This window comes from Rhopalosiphum maidis, chromosome 2 (genome assembly GCF_003676215.2).
Source record: "Rhopalosiphum maidis isolate BTI-1 chromosome 2, ASM367621v3, whole genome shotgun sequence".
Lineage (NCBI taxonomy): Eukaryota > Metazoa > Arthropoda > Insecta > Hemiptera > Aphididae > Rhopalosiphum > Rhopalosiphum maidis.
The window spans coordinates 74,322,597-74,337,999 of NC_040878.1; the positions used below are offsets into that span (position 1 = coordinate 74,322,597).

General features: G+C 23.8%; 1 protein-coding gene across 1 annotated transcript in view; it reads right to left on the reverse strand.

Moving 5' to 3' along the window:
* LOC113553628 (lachesin-like) overlaps nucleotides 1–15,403 on the reverse strand; it is a 116,120-nt gene that overhangs the window by 50,965 nt on the left and 49,752 nt on the right. Inside the window, exons 3-4 of the mRNA XM_026957053.1 lie at nucleotides 11,257–11,464; nucleotides 4,134–4,295 (exon numbers count right to left, since the gene is read on the reverse strand). Of these exons, the coding sequence (XP_026812854.1) occupies nucleotides 4,134–4,295; nucleotides 11,257–11,464 (370 nt within the window). The remainder of the gene's footprint in view (nucleotides 1–4,133; nucleotides 4,296–11,256; nucleotides 11,465–15,403) is intronic.

A 15,403-nucleotide genomic window follows, 5' to 3' on the forward strand; every position in this document is an offset into this window, starting at 1 on the left:
ATATTTTAAATGTCAAAACAGAATTTAAGTGATAACAGTAGTTATTGTTTTAAAACTTTTGATCGTTTTAGCTTTATGTGGTATGACGTGTTATTGGTTACAAATAACTAATAAGCAATAAGTTGAATGGAAACATAATTGTCTGAGTGTGCCATTGTAGGTCAAAACTATAAAAGCCAAGTAAATTATTTCAGTCGACCAAATAGTATATACGTTTAAATATAATGTTTTTGAATAAAATGTCTGGCTAAAATATAAGAAGTAAAAATGAAATTACTAATTCAAATTATATTAGAACGACTACTTTAATTTATTTTTTGGTTACGATGTACTACTTATCTAAATGAACACTCTCAAATTAACCAAATTGTGGAGGAAAATAAAATAAACAAACAATTTTATTAATTGTATTTCTTACGCTAGTATAACTGGATGTTTTTTTTTTTCATTACTATTTTAAATGAAAATGGAAGTTATACCACCGGGTATAGATTTAATTGTACGTATAGTGATAAAAATTGAAAATACTTGAATAGCTTATTACACCATGAAACATGCGGCGTGTAAGTGGAATAAAATAGTATGATAGATATTCAAATATAATGATTTTTCGAGCATTGATTCAGCTATACATTTTCGTTGCAAAAAGGATTCATGCAAATATGACTCGCAATACATGGCACGTGTGATTTTTGTTTGTAAATAATATATAAATGAATGTCAATTTGTTTTGTCTTGACAGAAACAGGCGTGCAATATTGTTTAACGGGTGTTTTGTCGGCGGAAACCGTACTGATGATCTCATTAATTCGTCGATGCTGTGTCGGGCCAATGAAGTGTACCTAAAAAATTGATTTATCTTTCTAACATCCAAACCAATCACGAAGCTGTCACGCCGATTGTAACTGTCGGAGACAATTCAATTCTACGGATACGTAATCTAATTTTATAGGTAGAGGAAAACCGCACAACTGTGTATCCCTTGCACTTATTTTACAACAACCTACTTGTAAACTAATCCCATAAACTTTACCTTCGGGGAACACTTAATGTTGCATCACATGACTTAAACTTTGAAGTTATTTTTTTTTATGATTTGTTGTTATTTTATTATATATATATGTGTGTATATGTGTATACAAACCGTGTATATCAGCGATTAACCGCATCGCAAAACGTAACTTTTTCAGCGTCCATTAGCAAAATATATATAAAAAAAAAAAAACGTTGATAAACTTTCATCGTAAAATCTCACTTTTGACGGAAACTATTTTTTTGCATACCTTGGAGTAAAATATAATTTTTTCACATAAAAGACTTTACGAAGAAACGACACGGAAAAATAAATGCTCAGCTTAGGCACTGCCCTGGAGTGACACTAAAAGTAAATAACCGTCGATTAGGGACGAGACATTTTATATATGTAACCTCTATACAAAGAAGTTCGACAATAAAATTCGATATATTAAAAAATGTTGAAGTTCGGTTAATTAATAATTCATCTTAAAGATACAAAGTACTTAACATTAAATGCTTGTGTGTTGTTTATTCGTAATAAAGTGAATACTCAAACAATCAAATTTAACGATTAATTTTATGTTTGTTTCCATAAAAGTTGATAGTTAATATTAATTTTTAATTTTTTTGTTATAACAGCACCTTATTATTTGTTTTATATTCGATTTTAAACATATTAATTGTAAATTTTCTTTTTATAGCTTTTTAAGAACAATACCTTGTTAATGTTTAGTAATTTAATTGTTCAAAAATACATAGAAGTATTTCGCTGAAATATATAAGACAATATAAATGAATATATTTATCTATCAAACCAAAATAATTAAAATATACTCCAAAGGATTAAATGGAAGATAAACACAACATTGATGGACACCTCATCATTGGAAATGTTCAAAAAGATCGAATCCGGTTAACCATAAAAACCCATCAATAAAAGACATCGAATGATTCGAATGTAACATTATTTGAAAATAGATTCAAAAGGAGATTTCTGTCAACATTTATCTATCCTTTTGGAATATTGAAAAATGAGAACTACCTACGTTGTTTTTATAATATTATTAACACGATACTGTTCACAGGATGTCGATTGTTGGCACACTATTTGTTTTTTCTTACTTGCCCGTGTACAACAATGCAAACTTGCTCTCAATCAAACAAATCGTTTGTTATTAGCTCTAATATAAAAATGAATATTAACCTGTTGTAAAGCATACATTTTTCGATTTTTTATGAAATTTTGATTTTCTGTGATATACATATATACAATTTTAAATTGTAATATTTTCTATAGTCATAACTTACATAAAGATTGTATAAAAATATTTCTAACGTTTTCAACTTTAAGATTTATAATAGATAAAATAACTCTTATCTTAAAGTTTGCAACATAAAATTGGTTCTGATGAATGCAAGCTTGGTATTTTGCGTATGGTTAAGATAAAGAACACTTAAAGTTGTGCGCTAACCTCATTTTAAAATATTTTTAAGACAGTTTAAGACAGTGTTTTGTATAATATGTTATTTTGATTATCGTTAGAAGTAAAATATATGTCTTACGTAAGTTAAAAATGTAATATATAATTTTCATCGACGTCGTAATAAATAAAATATATTATATGCTTTTAAATAATTAATATCTATCAAAACAAATTTATCAGAATATAAAAACGTGCAAACAAAAATTACCACATAAATTAAATTACTGTATTGTATTGGGAAAAGTGTCAGCAAACGATCATTCATCGTTGATTACTAGCATTAAAATATATTTAGACATATTTTAGTTATTTATTTTATTAATTTGTTTAATACAATCCATATATTTTGTATACAGTATGCGTATTATAATAATTAATTAATATATTACGTCGTATATTAGATATTTTAAAACAATAATATAACGTAGGTATCCAAGTGATTTGTGTGATATATACTACATAATATTGATTATCCAACTTGTGTTGTTTACTATATAATAAGTAGTGAAATACATAAAAATTATTTTTAATTGTTTTGAATACCTTGATATCGATAATTGATACATCAAATACAATATTACCAAATATCTTTAAATTCATTCGTAGCAGTTTTTCAAGCACGAAAACGTAATGGATGACTTACCAGTGAAAAAAACTCAAGTAGATATTCAACTTTTACGGTACATAATATTATTACTAAACATATCAAAAGGAAAACTTATGGAAATAAAAAGTAATTTTGAAAATACTAAGCAATCGAGATACACTCCGACTAGAAAACATAAAACAGAGTATGTACTATGTTTATTGGGACAATATCGTCCCTCGAGTATCTTTGTTATGTATTGTAATATATTAATATTATAATATTACATTATGAATCAATATAGAATGCCTTAAAATATTGTGTCATGTATATTAACAAAATTTAACTCGTAGAATAGTATGGTACATTATAATTAATGAACATTTATTTGTTTTATTTCCATGTTTAAAATATTAAACAAAAAAATTACTATCAGAATTAAAGTGATCTGAAATGAAATATATTTATTCTATTATAATTCTAAAATATTTCATAAAATCAGATTTCTATTAGGTACCTTTGATATGACTATGAAATTATGTTTCAGAATTAATATGAATTTGTATGTATTTTAATTATAAAATATGATAAGTACAGATATATATTCAGAAATTATTATTCGAATTGTAATTTAACTAATAGAATTACTAGGGTTTGTTAAATTTTTAACTTAAATTCTTTCAATTAAATTACAATTTATCCACAAATATACAACTGATTGTACATACAAATCACTATAGAATTTACTGTGACCAAATATAATTTTTAATTTAATACAATCTATGTCATCGTATTCAATAATTACTTATTAAATTAATTTCATTTTTAGGAAATGTGTGGGCAAAAAAATTGTCAACAATAGAATCCTTTTAGAAGAATTTGATCAAACCATGGCAGAGTCAAATAATAAATATAAATAAATAATTTATAGGATTAAATAATGTGTAAATATAAACAATAGTTTGAATTTACAAAAATCAATATTTAAACCATGATGATTATTTTAACTTAATTTACGTGTATTGTTATTATTTATTTTGTTTTACCTTTTTTCCTTCTATCCACCGTTATATTGAATCCATTTTCTCTTTTCCACACAATCCTTGGTTCTGGATTACCTTTTGCTTTGCACGTAAGTGATATGTTGAGGCCTTCTCTTACAGCTACAGTTGAAGTAGAACTTTCATCGTCCACTATATTTGGTGGCACTGTTAAAATTTAATTGATTAAGTTTTATCAATATAAATGAAAAAAATGTGCACAGTATATAATTAATGTATGACGGGGGGCACTTTTCTCACTTAATTCGCACTTAATAATATATAGTGATGCTTATATAATATAATTTATAGTTATAGCACATAAAAAGAGAAATTAAAAAAAATATATACATTAACTATTCATATATTCTAATCATTTATATTAACTGTAATAAATAATTATTATTTATAGTTTTAAAAATTTAATAGTTTTTATTTAAAATAGGTATTACAACATTCTTACAAAGATGTAATTATTAAAAGTTTAAGTATTAAACAAATAAAGTATTAATTTAAAATGTATCATTAATATTAATTTTAATAACGAAAAATACCAGACATTCTACAAGCTTATTAGTATTATCATTTAATTTAGTTAAGTTTAAAATATATAATTTTATTCATTGCATGATTTATGGTACGTGGTAAATAATCAGTACAATTTCACGAATTGTTCTTAAAACTGAATACAAAATAAATAATATTATTTCCTAAAACATACAACTGGTTATAATATATTTTTAAAACAAAATATTATGGAAGTGTTATCAAACTACAGACATAACTAATTTAAGCTGTGTAACCTCCTCAACACTAAAATAATTAGTTACAAATAAATGTTAAGGACGACCATTTGGACTAATGATATACAGATATGGGGTTGTGTCAAAGCATCGGAATAAAAATAATTCAAACATTTCAATTAATTACCCCCTGTTTACTAACTTCTGCGTTGTGTGCCGCCTGAAGGTTCTGTCACTGGACAGCCTTCTCCCTCATACTATATCATCATGTACATTAATGTTCTCCGTATAATGGATTATAGTATCTTATTTGCTTATTGCACACATACTAACGGTTGTAAATTTCCTATTTAAAAATAAAAAAAAACTGTATAACTCGAATTATATTATAATCTTTGTAACAATGTATGTTATTCAACATATAACTATGCAAAAACCATTACGCATACCTAAATATGCATTTATGATTTAGTTTTGAAACTTTTTATTTAAATAAATGTATATTTTTAAATATAAAAAGATGAAAAATCACTCGCAGTTTTAAATAAGAAACGTATTGGACACTTGGTAGCAAAGAAAGTCACAAATCATAAACAATAGGCTTATGTCAGGCATTTGACAGTCTAGAAAACGTAAGTCAATAATACATTTATGCTCCTTTATTGAAACGTCCAGTATTGTAGAAAATCATTATTTATGTCGGTAAAGTTTATATGAAATCCAATATGCGGTGTTTATTATTTATTACTTATGGTTAAAAATAAAATTAGGATATGACAACAATTTATTCTATAAATTATTTGCATGTGTCTCCATAGCAGTACTCTAGAAGTTTCTTATTTTAAAATTTTTGAAATCCTTAACGTCTTACTAGTAAAACTATTATTTAAAAAAAAAAAAAATGCAACTATATCATTGGTTAAGAAAAATCAATTCTTAAGTCAACATTAAAGATGTATTAATAAAATGAGAGCTTAGCTTATGGTGTTAAAATTAATTATTATAATACAATTTTTGGTCTCGAATTCGTGCTTAAATTCTATGATTTAATAACTTGAGTAATAAATAAAAAAATTATAGGTAGGTAGTATTTTTACATCAAAAAACTCATTTTTATAAATTGAATATTTTTGTCCTTAGACAATACATATACTGTCTCAAATGATTAATTTTAATTATTATGAGTAAAAATGTCATTTATTTTAATATCCATTTAAACTTTATTTTATTTTCATTATTAGTATACTTACATAATTATTATATTTGTTTAAATTATGCAATGTACATTTTATCTCTTTTTCATTATTTTAAAATAATTTATCAATGTGATTTTATATGGCCATTATAAACATTGCTTAAAGATGTTTAATATTTTTTGTTAGCTTGTACACAATATACTCTGTTTATTTGGGTTCAATGGGGATAAATACGATTGATTAGTTTTTATTTGAAATTTTGAATATTTCTAAGTTTAAACATGTATTGTTCATAATTATTAGAGCATGAAACTTAATGGTTTTGAATATTTGTGATAAGTCAAGGAAGCTACAAAGTTATAATATTAATAATAATTATAATATCTCTTAATATTTAAATTATTTTACAGGTTTTTTTTTTACATTATTTTTTTTATGATTATGTGAATGTTAGTATAAGGATCATTAAAAATTTGATAATTATTATTTAGTTTTATTTAATTTTAAAAATAATAGGTTCACTAACATCGTTTTTTATTCATTAAAATATTGAGTAATCTTACATAACATTTTTCTTTATCATATTTTTATTACTTATGATCATCCAATATATAATTTAATTGTTGGTTTTAATAACAAAATAATACATAGTATATTATCTAAAACGTATTATGTATTATGTGTGTTATTGAAATATGTAGACATTTTCAAAAAGTATTTTTTCAATATAATTTATAATACAATTAATGCGAAATAATAAATTATCAAGTTGAAAAAGAAGTAAGAATAAGTTATTTTTCAGTATAACATCATAAAAACAAATTATAAACATTTTAGTTGTTGTTTTTTAAAAAAAAATGTTGATCATAAAAAATCATCTTTTATAGAATAAAACATTTATAATAATTTAGGCCAGACATGATCGCTTTGTTCTTTCATCGATTAAAAAACTTCTCATATATCAAATTTATTTTAATACTTACTATGTATGTATATATATATATTATAATATTTAATGGTAATGTATAAATTATATTCTGTATATCAATGTCAGACATATACTTAATAACGTTATTATAATGAGTAGTTAATGGTATGAATATTAATAATTTAAATGTATATAATTATTTTGATTAGATACTATACACATTAAAATTATGATCAAATACTGAACGCATGGATAATTTTTAAATTTAAATTATGAACAAAGATGATTCAAAATTTACGGGGATTTGGAAATAATTTAATTTCCATAAAGAATTAATTATTGTCTTTAATATATAGATAAAAGGTCATGGGTCTGTTCATTTCACATAACTAGCATAAATTTTAAAGAATTTTAGGTACATTTGAATAATGCATGAAATGTTAGCTATTATTCTGGTTCATTTTAGAATGCCATACGAATGAATAACAATTTTAGAAGAGAAACGAAAAAAGGCACATAATCTTCTCTTAGAAATGTCAGTTTTATAAGAATAGAATGTAATAATAAATATTATCATTCTGTTCACTAAAGTTATTTTTCGTTTAAATAAAGTCGATATGTTTTCAAGATAGTTTTGACATTTAATGGCAAAGTATTTTTCAGAGGAATTTCAAGCTTATATAACGATTTGGTCAATAATAACAAAAGTTCCACGTTTTCAATGTATTAAACGTAATATATAACTATTAATAAAATATAACATTACAAAAAAAACAAAAATGTACGACACTAGTAAAATACAATATTATTTGTTTTTAACTGTAATTTTGTTGTATTACTTTAAAAAAAAACCATTAGCATATTTTACCGAATAGATTAAATTAAGTTAATTTCTAATATTTTTACGCATCATATTATTATATTATCGGTTCTAATCACAAATATAATTTTTCGAAATTATCAAAATACACTATGGATAGTATATGTTCTAATTAGTAATTTGTAAATTAGACTCAGAAAGTAATTCCCTAATTAAAAGATTCATTTATAACTAAAAATCATCAAGGAATACATTATTTTTTTTTTTTAATAATAAACATTTTTTTATTTAATTAATACTTTATAAAATTAATGCGTTAAAATATTTATTTTTACATCTACTCGAATAAAAATTAATTTTTTTTTTCTAGTTTCTATCATATTCATAAAAATGTGAAAAAACAAATGGAATGCCTTAAAAATTTGTTAGAATAATAAAGATACGCTTGAAACACATTTGCAGCATAGGAAGTTTTGTTGCAGGTATTCAAAAAAGAAAAAAAAGAAAAGAGATGCAAATGCATTGAATCCTTGTTTAACTTAGATAATTGCATTATGAGAATAATAAATAATATAATAATAAAATTAATTAACTCTAAAACGTAGAAATGAAAATAAATGTAATAGGACATAGAATAACTTAAAATTTAAACTCGTTGCGTTTAAATTCGATACAACTATTTTTATAATAGGTACCAATATAATGCAAAACTAACCATGTTTTGAAAACTTTATATTTTTTCGGTGTAATTGGTAATTACTAAAATCTTTTTTATTATTTTTATTAAAATAAATTAAATAAAGAAACAAAAATAATTTATTAAAATTAATTACATAATTTGTAAGTTTCTTGGCTTTCTCGTTTAGTATCTAAAGTTAAATTGGTTTGAAATATTTACCTTTTGTTTTATAATTAACTCAATTACCTTTTTTACACAACAAGTCAATCTTTATTATGTTTTTCTGAAACATTTATTTATTTTTATTTTTTACAATTCAACTATACTTGTAGTTTATTCTCAAAATAAAATATTTTAGACTTAATAAAACGAAATAAAAATGTTATAACTATTAGAGTTTTAGTTTGAATATTCATATGATATTATTACATTAAAACGTAATGCCAATATTATTGACACATTATATTATATTATATTATTAAATATGATAAATATTTGATTGTAATGATTGGATACATTTGAAAAAATTAATTTGTGCATTTTTATTATTAGTAAACTATCATAAATAAATACATAATTATAACTAAATAATTATAAAACCAATAATTTTGAATTTGAATTTGACAAAATTTGTATGATGGTATGTATACTGATGATAATTATGTCATTATATGATAGTATTATACTGGATGATGTACTAAGTATACTCATCCTATACTTTTCTTTAGTAATATATTTATTTAAATTATTATTTTTTAAATTTTTAAATATTCTTTTTTTTTTTAATAGAAAATTTACAATATATACATATAAATACAACGCACAATAAGTAAATTCGATATTTAAGAGAAGGAGTTGGGAGGCGTGAATATGGCTTAATATGACTTCACCACGTGTGCCTAGTGTAATCTTTAATTTTTAATTTATTTATGTCCAATATGTTATGTTTCAGGAAGAGTCTATCCACTCACTATTTTTCTTACTCTTCACTCCTTCTTTTTTTCATCCTCTACCAGCAACAAAGATCTTCCTTAGGATTTTTCTTTCAAAACCCATCAGTTTTCTTTCCTTATTCAAACTAAGGATAATAGTCTATAAAAATGATTTCAAAAAAATATAAAATAGATGAAATATTGAGTCTAATATTTATTATACTAGGATCATTTTTATAAATTATAAATATTGAAAAATTAATATAAATTATTACAATTTTCACATCATCATTATCGTAGATCTATTATCCTTAGTATACAATATTAAATATCAAACTCAAAAACCATTCATTCATATTTAATTTTGGTGCGTCAAAAAATGACAAACTATATAATTTACAATAGAAAATCTGTTTTAAATTTAAAAACAGAAGTTTATATCTCCACAAGACACTCCTATAATAGTAGTACAAATCTTCAAGAAATTGAAAATATGGTATTTAAGTATAATTTAAGATTCTAAAATCAGATTTTTGACAACTATATAATTAAGAAAAAATTGGTGGAATATGCTTGGTAAATCACTATGTATATTTGATGTGTCATTAATAAAATAACACTATTTCAAACTCAAAACCTAATGATATTCAAATATTTTTAGTAGATTTTTCACATTAATTAATTTAAATATAAAATTTAAATTTAAAAAAAATATTTTCAAACGGATAATAGTAACGACTAATAAACATTAATAATCTTGTTATTTTTTAATTTAAAATAAATTTATTATAACACTAATAATAATTTATGTCTACATTAAGTTATATCTACGTTGATGAATATTCTAAAATCATTAACGTTTTTAGATTAAACATCACAATTATATAGTTTTAGTGATTTAATTTATCATGCTTAAGTTTTTATTTTTATTGTCAGTTAATATTAGTAAGGATATATAGCTAAGCTTTACTATATTATATATTTTTATGATTTCGGATATTACGTTTATTTGTAAATAAATCTGAGGATAAAAAACTTGTTTAACTTTTTTTAGTATTATAGAAAAATAAAGTGGAGTCATTGGATTACATTCAAGTGCATAATCCATCTAAAAGAACTCGTGTATTTTTAGTCGTGTTTAAAAAAAAAAAACTATTTTCGTTCAAACGTTGCTGAATGATATAATGAAAAGTATAAGAGAAAAAATGGGATTTGCTGCTCTAAAATATTATAATCGGCTTTGCTGGACAGTCCGGTGCTGGTGGAAAAAAAATAGACCTGAATTTTAAGCCGGTCCTAGGTGTGGGGATTTTTTTAATTAAATTTTATCTCCATCCCCCGCAATTCTCATTACCAAAAGTATATTAAATTATGTATATGCGGGTAGTAGGTAGTATAACCTTAACTTGTGGGCAACGTTAAACTGTTATGAGTTTCGATATGACGATGATGAATTTTTTAAATGTAATCAATGGTCTTCCGCAAATACAAAATAAAACTTTAAATTTAATATTTTTGCTCGGCAAAAATCTTAAAGCTCCCAGCTGTTAAAAAACTAGAATATTTTTTAACATAGGGATTCGATGATAATAATAACAAAAAATAATGAAAAATTTAATGTTCATTAATCATAATTAATAATATTGATTTGACGAATACAACATTTTTTTGTAAAGATGAAGTATCAATCGAAATATTAATTTACTGGTCGTCGATTTTTTTTCCGCCCAGACAGACAATAATATTATCGTTATAGCACCGTGATTTCCTAAAGAATATAAATTGATAGCTCATCGGTATTCATATGCCACTATGGACAAGTATAACTCACCGACCACTTGCAGGTAACCGATTTGACTGATCATCGGGTCGGTGTTAACTTGACACATGTAAATGCCTTTGTCCGACGCTCTCACGCCGTTGATGTTTAGTAGCCACGTCTTCTGGCCATCGTGAGCCATGCTGAATCTGGGTATACGAGCGATGACGTGTTTGTGCACTGCGAGTATCATCTTCCTGTCGATATGGATCCAGGCCACCTGTAAATCATCATATTATACTACAATTCAATCCGGAATGCATCAGTAGATACTCATATTATATTGTGTGTATTTTACCAACACACCAAAAGTTACAATAAAACATAACGTTACGTTGAATTGAAAGCGATTAGAAAAATACTAACAATTATTACGTTATAAGTTCGATACATTTGGCAACAGCATCAGATTACGAATCAATGATGTTTAAACAAATGTACTAATTCAACTTGAAAGAAAACGTTGTTTTTAATTTTGAGAGAGAGAGAGACAGAGAGAAACTGTTAGTAATCTTTATTTTGACTTTATGAGTACAGTTATTTTTATAATTTACGTCTTACGATATTCAATTATATTAATACAAAAATATAATTGTTAGTTATTACATGGTCAAAATTGACAAATTTTACCAATGTATAAATATATAATATCCAATTATAGACGACATAATATATTTACTGTACTTGGGTAAGTAATAAAATAAATAGTATTTTCTTAACTACATCGTTACAAGGCAAGTACTGCAATTACAATGTATACGAACAATGTGATATTAAATTTATCAATATATATTTCTTATTCCACGCATTGAATATAATATCATTTGTATTATATTAGATTTAGAAGGATTCTAAGTCTATTGGCTCTTCAAAACTTAACTGTAATACAACAACGTACCTACGTATTATAAAAGCAGAGAAAGATATTACATAAGTATTCAATTTACTGCTTTTAGAAACAACGTTGGTAAAATTAATTTTCTCGAGGTTTTTTGTTTTTGAAAAATCTGTTTTAATAATTTTCGTAAACAGTTAAAATATAAAATATCAATACTATAATCTACCATGTTGTTATACACTCTTTGAACTCGTGTATAAAAACCAGAGGATGTTCATTTTGGGTGTACAAAAAGTGTTTACTTATTAATATATATTTTTTTTAATTTCCAGATGCTTGTAATCTTATACAAAGGCACAACTCTTTGTAATAAATAAAATTTAATTTTAAGTATACCTTAGAGATAATTTGTTTCTTGCTGAAATGTTGCCGTTGTTTTTTTTTTTATTATTATTATTATTACAGGCTATGCAGAAACCTCCTGCCTGCGGCAATTTAATTTGCACACCTTTCCTTTTCTATACTCTACCAAAAAAATGTTTCTCTATCTTTTAATTGATTATGTTCACGGGTACTAATAGCGAAGTAAAAGAGCAAAAGGATGTTGGATAATTACTTTTATTAACGAAGCAAAGACTCCAGTGGAAAAAACCATTTCCCACTTTTTTTAAAATATTTTTATTAAAAATAAGAAATAAGAAAAAAATAAAAAATCTGTTAGTTAAAATTATGGGTTATTTTAAATATTTATTCTGAAGGGTGAACATATTTTCTTGATATTATAATCTTAATGTATTGTTATAATTTTCACAAAATAAAATAATTAGTAAAAATAAGTATAATTTTAATTGAATTTGTATAAAATACAAATAAAGGTAACAATTTTTAGAAAAAATTTTAATTTTAGAACCTTTATAGCCACACCTTATAATTTGAAATATTATATGATAAAAACCACTAAATTTATTTTGATTAATCACACTAAATTTCGATAATCTCTATAAACAAATATATATTATATTATAACACATCGTCATACCTAATATTATTATTTTTATTAATAATGTTTTAAGTTCTTCAAAACCAAGTTCTATAAAATATAACGTTAAATAATTTACCAAGTCTAATAAACTTAAGTCTTATACAATCTTATTAAATAAAAGAAAACATTAATTATTAAAAATTACTTAAGCGTCTTAATACAAATTACCATATTACAAAGACATAATATAATAACTTACTTATAAAAAAAAAATATATTACAATATTAATAAAATGATAAATTAGAGGTTATTATTCTCAAAAACCCTTTACATAAATGCATTTGCAAAAATGTATATTTTAACATTTAAGTATAGATGGAATATGTAGAAGGTATATTTAAAATTAAGACAATTACATAATAATGATATTATAAAACATTTTCAAAATTCAAATTAAACCTTGTTATTAAGTTAAATCATTTAACTTTTTTTATAGGACCCAACCTGTTGTATCAAATCATTGTACATAGAACTCAGTTATGTAGACTCTGGACCCAATCTAAAATTATTAAACTTTTATATGTTTACTGTTCATATAAAATATATGGTAATATCAAATGAATTTCGTATATCATTAGGTTTAGAAATATATGAAAAGCATAGATATATGTGTTCATAAAATAAATGATATATAATTGTATATATGTATTGATTATATATTATGTCGTTATTAAATATTAATTTGATAAAAAAATATTCTTCTTAGTAATCTTTAGATTAAACACCTACATAAAAATATATTTATCAAAATCATAATGTAAAAATAAATTAGTCTCAAATGTATGAAGATTAAAGAATACGTACAACGAAACATGTGAACGATCGGGAGATAGTTTTCCATCATACTATACCACCCAGAAAGTTCATTTTATTTGCTATTGACCGTCGTAAGTTTTTAAATAACTGTCTGACCGTCAGTTTATACACACTATATATAGCAATGTAATACTCAAGTCTATCTCGTCTATTACCAATAACCTGCTCCAGGTAGTTCATTTTGTATAATATATATATATATATATATTGCACATTGCATGTGATTGTAATTATATTGACAAATCTGTTGTCGTTCTCAACAATTGAAATTCTACTAGAAGTCAATGTCTCTAGTCGGTGAGTTTTAATATAATTCTGACCGCCTTGAAATCAATTTGTTGACGTCATTGGAACATAGAAAGAAATTTAAACGATATTTTAAATATATTATCGGTGAGTACTAACAAAGATAAAAATCCCTTATTACATAGAATTAGTCTATTTATTGTTATTTAAACTATATCTAGTTGGTAAAATTAGTATGCACCTACTTGATTAAATTATTTTAAATTATTACTGTTTAAAAAAAAAATCATAGTATAATAATTGCAATACAATTAATGCATTATTTTCTCCCTAAAAATAATTTTTTGAAATTAATAAATATTTTAAGCAGTTATACTCAATATATGCCTTATGCCATACCGACGTAATATGCGATGTGGCCTTTCAATAAATATCTAATTATTTAAATTATTATTCTAATATTTTAGTCTTATATTATTACTAAAATAAGACTAGTAAAATAAGTAAAATAATTAAATACATATCATATTTTAAACTATGATTATTGATTAATTCGTAGTACAATAATAATGTGCACTATAATAGAAGCCGGTTGAAATTCTGACAATCAAAATATCGACAGATTAAAATGTCGATTATGAAAACATCAGATATAATGAAATATCGACAAACCAGTTTATTATTACCAAAGTAAATATTGACACATTAAAATGTATTGTAACCAATTTTTTTGTGGTACAAATAATCGTCTATTAAAATAAATCTATTATTTTTATTTTTAAATGAGATTTACAATCTATACTACCACTAGGGTATAATAAGTATATAAATGTGATGTAGGAATTTCTACCTATAAAATATTAAATCATTTCCAGTTCACAGTTAATTTTATACAAAACGTGTAAACGCCCATTAATGACACTCATTTCATTATCATTATTATTATAATAATTATTATATTTTTAAATGGCGACACCATTTTTGTTTTAACCACTTTGAAGGGTTTCCAAGGATTGTGGGAGTAGCAAGATTTCTAATAAGAGGATTGAGATGAGGTGATAACGTTATACCATCTTATACACGGTTATCATTATTGTATAATTTTGCTTCTTCATGAATTGATTGAATTTTGAGATCAGAATGGATAGTATGGCTAGAAACGTAGGAAAGGCATTTAATAATTTATGCAATGTTTATAGTATTAGCATTGATGTGT